The 7,183-nt window shown below is 39.8% G+C and overlaps 1 protein-coding gene across 9 annotated transcripts in view; it reads left to right on the forward strand.

Moving 5' to 3' along the window:
- Nucleotides 1-5,923, forward strand: part of mcph1 (microcephalin 1) — a 77,422-nt gene extending 71,499 nt beyond the window's left edge. For all 9 annotated transcript variants that reach the window (XM_084708794.1, XM_084708795.1, XM_084708797.1 and 6 more), the window contains exons 14-15: nt 5,204-5,441; nt 5,623-5,923. In XM_084708794.1, the coding sequence (XP_084564920.1) occupies nt 5,204-5,441; nt 5,623-5,675 (291 nt within the window). In that variant the 3' untranslated portion in view covers nt 5,676-5,923. The remainder of the gene's footprint in view (nt 1-5,203; nt 5,442-5,622) is intronic.
- The last annotated feature ends 1,260 nt before the right edge of the window (nt 5,924-7,183 follow it).

A 7,183-nucleotide genomic window follows, 5' to 3' on the forward strand; every position in this document is an offset into this window, starting at 1 on the left:
TATGAGCTCCTTCAGAATGCTGACATTACACAACAGGAAGTACAGGTGTTCTGCATAGGAAGTCTATCCGCCAGCAGGATGTTTTGTCTGAACCCCCAGAGAAAGATCATTCTCGGTAGTCATCTTCCTATGCCTCAACTCTCCATTTTCTTCAATTCCAGTTTACACTAAAGCTAACTTAAATCACTCACCTTCAGGGGAAAATGTAATGTTTTACCTTAAAAGCAACGTCAAAATGTCCGTGTTGACCTTTGTCTATTATTATCTTCCCCAATGCACTTTGGCACTACACAACTGTCAGTGTGCACAGGAAACACAACAGTGGGAAGTGATGCAACGGAATGTTAAGGAAATGCAGCACATTTCACGCAGATTACAACTGAGGAAGTTCTGTGTCATTCCATCAACAGCCTAAATGTGGAGTAATGTCACCATTCCGGGCTTAACAATTAATTTAGATTGTGTAGGCGTGTTGGTTTTTGTCTCAGTCCTTTCATGTTTGGAGAAAGCATCAGGAGGAAGGAAGTGACACAAACAATGATCTGTTGTGGACATAAATGACCTCCAAAGACCATTCCATTTCACATCCTTCTGTGTATGTGGCACTGCTGTCGGGGTATTTTCCGTGTCTTTTCCATTTAGACATCACCATGTTTTTGTAATGCAAAATACTGACTCAGTCTTTTTTTCCAGCAAGAATACTTAATATTAGTGGCGGGCCATTATCGGCGTTAACGTGCTGTGTTAACGTGAGACTCTTATTGGGCAATAAAAAAAATACAGCCGTTAGTCTATTCTCATAGTTGGGTTGGGAGCTGGGTCTAAATTACGCAAGCTATGATGACTTTCACCTTGATATTTTAGCACGGATTTATACCTAGCCGAATTGCACTGTAGGGGGCAAGAACGAGTCTTCGAACCTGTGTGTATGCCTTGTGTATGAAATAGGGATGCACGATAATATCTGGACAACATCAATATCGGCACACAAAAGCTTCAAAATTTAATTATTGGCATCTGCAGATATGAAACTTTCTGCCGATGTACTTGGCCAATAAGGTGACGTGCAAATTATGCGCACGCGAAGCAAATGTTTAATTAAGCAATAAGCCCGTCGTGCCTAACAACTGCCCTTACCTGTTCTAAAATCAGCGCAAAACATGGACTTGCAGGCCTTATTGCTTTTGTAAAACTGTTACTTCAAATTTTTGATATGGTTTCATATATAAAGACTAAAATTTAAGAAACAAAATTGTTTAATAATAAACCGTCATTCTTCGGCCACCACAAAGTATAGTTCCTACATAAGTTGTTGCCACGCAACAGATAGAAAACAGTGGACGACCCATATCGTCTTTATAGTGCCGGCTTTATTTCTTGCCTTTGCTAACGCTTCGATTTCAGCCTCTGTCTTCTCTGCATGCCTGGTCTTTTTAAACTCTTTCTCCTCCATTCTGTCAATAGTCTCCCACCACTTGTCAAACGTCAGCCCACCCAGCAAATCAAAATTCACAACAAATTCTGCCATTCTCTTTACGACTAGGTTGCTTGCTACCGTGTAACTTTGTAACGTCTTTTTTTTTATTTTATATTCTATGCGCAGTAATATGGAATGTTATGTTATGAGGACAACTTGAAAGGTTATGCTGGATTTTACAACGGCATGGATCGCAAAATAGCCAATCACAACCAAGGATTGGAACAATTAGTTTTAGAAGTTACTATGAGCGCCAACAACATGATTCAAATGTCGGCTGTGCGGCAGGACTTCACAGTATCAAAGGATGATGACAAAATGGCTATTTGCGTAGTTTGTAAAGTATCAGTGATGCGATACATTTTAAGTTTACAGAGTTACAGCTGCATTTCTGTGCATATGTGTCAGGAATGTATCATTGTCAACAACACAGTTTTAAGGAAACTGTAGTTGTTCAAGTTCAAGGAGGTACTGTTCAAGTATGAAAATTGTGACGTAAATATAAAAAAATCTGCCATATTTGAAATCATTTCAATAGTTTTCATGAGTGAATGTCTATTTCTAAAATGATACAAATCAAGTTTTTAATGTCCCGTATCTACAGCAAGTACTCCATCATAATAACAGATGAATTCTAGTACAGCAGAGACTTTCCAATAATTAAAAAGCAGAGGTGTATCTATCGGTATCGACATCGGCAATCGGCCAAAATGAGCTTGTAAACATCAGCATATCGAATATCGGCTAAAATTCAATATCTTGATATGTTAGCGCGGATGTATTCCTAGCTGAATTGCACTGTAGGGGGCGAGAACGAGTCTTCAAACCTGTGTGTTTGCCTTTTGTATGAAATTATCACATCAAACATGATGTGCTTACATGGATGCAGCTATGAAGCCGCCTGGTTTGCTTCAGGAACAATGTATTTTTAAGAAGCTTCCCAATGGAAACCTCGACAAGACTAAGGTTGTTTGCACCTTGTGCTTTGCGGAATTAGTTTACTGTAGGAGTTCTTCTAGTCTCAAATAACACCTAAATGCAAAGCATCCCTTAGCTAATGCGGAAGATGCCGGTCCAAGCACTGATATAGCGCAGGGGAAGAGTCGTCAAATGGGCCATTTTAATGTAGATTAACGCCAAGATTGCAGTGAGATTAATCTAGATTTAAAAAAAATAATCTATGCCCACCAGTACTTAATATATATATACTTAAATTGTTTTATAGATATGCTTTTAAAATTAAATACTTAGGGCCTCATTTACTTACAGGATTGCACTAATTTCAGGCGTAAAATAGCGGGTAAAGACATAAAACCGTATTTACAAAGGCAGCGCACTTGAGTAAAAATGCAGATTAACGCTGCTGGGAGGGTATAAGGGAAAGTGGGTGTGTGCCGCGAAGAGATGGAAGGAGAGGCGTTAAGTGCGCCTAATGATGTATTCCGTGGTAGTTACTCAAACTGCCTGGCGAGAGTGCGTCTCTAATTTGCGGGATAATTATCAGCCTCAAAAGCTGAAACTTTCTTTTTCTTTTCCTTGAATCACCCATGGTGGCATCGACATGCAGGCGATTTCACCCGTCTTTTAACAGCGCACTAATTAACATTAAAGGGCGGAGTAAGGCGCTGATTGCCCGACGAGGATCTGGTTTGATAAATACCACCGAAAATGCGGAAATACACCGTGCGCTATTTGCGGTTGGGCAAAGGCACAGATTAAGCTGCGGTCATAATGTTAGTAAATGAGGCCTTAAATGTTTTATGATACAATTAAGCTTGATGCATCCTAGTAGCCTTACATTTTTGGTGGACTTTCTCAGGCTTCATTCTCAATAACGAAAATGTGTTTGCTTTTCTTGATTCATGTGTGTATTTTATTATGTTTTGCCTATATATTTCATATCCTAAAGCAGTACAGACAAGTGATAAGCTTTAGTAAGACAGATCAACTTTCTCATTGTCACCAGTTTGTTATGCTCTACCCTATTTGCCACACAGCTGTTTTACATTTAAAATAGACCCCGACCAATAAAGGATTTTTAAGGCCGATACCGATATGAATATTTGGTGATTTAAAAATCCGATATTCCGTTACATTGGTCGGAATAATAAATAAATAAAAATCCAGAAACGCGTAACTAGTAATCAATTTATTTGTAGTTTACATTTAGTCATTTTTAGCAGACGCTCTTATCCACAGTGAATTACAGTAAGTACAGGGACATTCCCCCGAGGCAAGTAGGGTAAAGTGCCTTGCCCAAGGACACAACATCATTTTGCACGGTCGGGAATCAAAACGGCAACCTTCTGATTTATAGATTCCCTAACCACTCTGCCATCTGACTCCTGCTATTATTTATGAGTTCTCACAAAAATATGATAATGCAGTTTAAAAATAAACTTGTTTGTTTTATTGTCACAACAGAACAGAGGAACATCAAAATATATTTATGTTAAAAATACAAACTTCAGATATGAAACTTAAAGTCTTTTGAACAAAAACACAATAACCACCACCACCACCACAAAAAAAAAAAAAACATTTATCGGCCATTATAAATGCCGATACCAATATATTGGTAGGGTTCTAATTTAAACCTGTGAGACATGCAGTTTTGCTATATTTTCAATTGTTATATTTGTGTTGCAAACTTCTTGGATGTACAGTAGCCTGACTCTTTGCTCCTATATGCCATTACCAGACACAAAAAATACTATGTTCGTTGTGAAATCTGCATATCTTGCTATGGCATATTTCAAAATGGTCGTGTTCACTTGGAGAGCGACAACAGAGAATTTCGAATGACATAAGCCTGCGATCACCATGAAACAGAAGTTTTGTAATTTAACTCTTGGTTTTCTCTTTCTGAACCATTTGACCAAACCTTGATTATGCTCTCATAGATGACCGCTCCGTTGCACAGGGAGGGCAGAATGCTTGAAATCCGTTTTTCTGGCACCCTTTCAAAACGGAGCTTCTCTCCACTAGTCCTAGGACAGAGTACAATGTCAGACTGCTTCATGCATGTTCTCATTCAGTCTGGGAAGATGTCAAACCGACAGACAGACCAAGGCCTAAGGGACTATCGAAGCATAGAGAAGGAGCATTGTGACTATCCTTTGATGCAGGCTGTCTCAGAGAAAACTGTGAGTTGTGACAGCCTGTGGAATTAGACCACGTTCACCTATCGGAGTTCCCAGTCCAATTGCATTTCTATAATCGACACTCCCAGTAGAAGATTGTTTAGCATATACTCATATGGTCTCAAATTATGTCATAATACAAGGCTTGATATGTGACCGACAGCTTCACATGGTAAATGGTAATGTATGTGGTCTGTGAACTCAAAAGATTGATAAGTGCAACCTTGAATTGGGATTAGTGGTGACAGGAAGTTTGATTTATTACAAGATTTGTACTGCCCTCTCCTTGTGAGCTGAGGATACTGCTGTTGTCTTTTTAGTGGGGTTAGTAAGGTGTGTAAAAAACTATGGATTCATAGACAATAACAAATGGATGAAATATTGAGACGCCTCAAAAGTTTGAATGGTTGCCACAGTGGAAGTACATCTCAAAATATATCTCAGGATTTATTAATTTTGAATAGCTTTTTGATTCATAATTATACCCAACTCCTCCATCAATAAGGAGTCTACAATCACTGTATTCCACTTGGATAAGTGTTAAATGAATAAAGACAAGTTTCCTTATCCCCCCCCCCCCCAGATCTGCCGTCTTCAGCAGCATCTGTCGGCAGGCGAACACCAGCAGGATCTCTTTCTCAGCCAGCCAACCATGTTCGTTTCCCAGCTCTCGCAGCCACCCAGACATAGCCTGGCAGAGCTCATCCAGCTATGCGGGGGCACAGTCTGCAAGACAGTCCGCCAGGCAGGCCTTTGCATTGGGGAGCACAGAGGCAAGAGACCCGAGGGCAGCAAGATCCTGTCGGAACAGTGGGTGCTGGGTAAGATGTTGGCAAATGCTTGTAATTTGTACTTAATTGCACACTAGGTAAGCCAAGAAGCTTGCACTTAACTGGTGGAAAATGTGTGTATAACTCTGTTTTTGGTCTGATTTACAACTCTTTTGTGTGGACACTAGAGCAAACTTTGGTCTCATACTGCATCTTCTTATTCATCTTCTAGATTGTATTACATATCTCAAGCAACTTCCATATGACAACTATGAACTGCAGTGAAAAATCCCACTCATTATTTTGGACTGTTACGATACGAACTGTGACAAGGTCATGGAATGTTACATGGACAAAGTCACCTGTGCTGGACCTAAAGACACTCAGGAGAATACAGAGACCCTACCTATACATTTGTTTACAATAACCTTTTCCATGAATGTAACAACAGGTGTTTCCATCGTTTTCTGTAAATCCAGCTTTCAATGTATTGTGTTGTTGTACCTATCTTAATAAAAAATTGTCTGTTTTTACAATCTGACATCACTGTCTTTGTAAAACTATAACAGAATTGTGGGTAAATTTGTAGACAATTAATTTGATCAATTTATGTTTTTGACACGCACTTTAGTCAGTACTGTCCCTTTTTAAAGTATCATTTCATATGACTTGGGGTTGCAGCACTGGTGCATTACCAAAATTAGACACTGCAGCTTGATAAATGAATTCCAGAACTTCTGATTATGTTATTGTTAGGGTTTTCTTAAAAGTTAGGTGGGAGCTTTTCCCCTCTAATTAGCATTCCTCCGTCAGGAGGAAACCTATTGGAACCTTTGAAGGTAGGATGGACCCATGCTTTCATGTCATTTACATCAAATTCTGACCATACCATCTGAATGTCATGGCTGAAATCGAAACTCATCAGACCAGGCAACGTTTTTCCAATCTTCTATTGTCCAATTTTGGTGAGCCTGTGCGAATTGTAGTCTCAGTTTCCTGTTCTTAGCTGACAGGAGTTGCCCCTGGCGTGGTCTGCTGCTGTAGCCCATCTGGTTCAAGGTTTGATGTGTTGTGCGTTTAGAGTTGGTATTCTGCATATTTTGGTTGTAATGAGTGGCTATTTGAGTTACTGTTAGCTTTCTATCATCTCAAACCAATCTGCCCATTCTCCTCTGCCATCAACAAGGCATTTTTGTCCACACAACCACTCAAGGGTCACTTAATTCCCCTGTATTCCCCATTCTAATGCTCGGTTTGAACTTCAGCAAGTTGTCTTAACCACGTCTACATGCCTAAATGCATTGAGTTGCTGCCATGTGATTGGCTGACCAGCTATTTGTGTTAACAAGCAATTGAACAGGCGTACCTAATAAAATGTCCGGTACGTGTAGGTACCAAAGCCACTGAGAAGAACAGTTTTCAACAGCTGCATCACGGGCACTATAATTCCAGAAATCTGTATGTCACAGACAACATCGTGGGCACTGTGCCCTATCTATAATTTCAGGAATGTGTGTGTGCCACCAATTTTATATTTTTTGCAGTGTGTACTATCTATAGTTCAAGTCATCTACTGTCAATTTTATCATAGGAACTGTGTACTATCTATAGTTCAAGTCATCTACTGTGTTTTTCTCTGACGTCTTAATCACCGACTGCATCAGCGGCATTGTGCACTGGTAATGACAGTTTTAAAGGTTACTTGACTGGTCTTGCTGCAGCCCCTCCCCTTCAATGAACACCACTTTTACGTTGAGCCAATCGGGTTTAACGACATTGCAAAACGCCTTTAC

Source organism: Hypomesus nipponensis, chromosome 11 (assembly GCF_054491055.1).
Source record: "Hypomesus nipponensis isolate SF chromosome 11, ASM5449105v1, whole genome shotgun sequence".
Lineage (NCBI taxonomy): Eukaryota > Metazoa > Chordata > Actinopteri > Osmeriformes > Osmeridae > Hypomesus > Hypomesus nipponensis.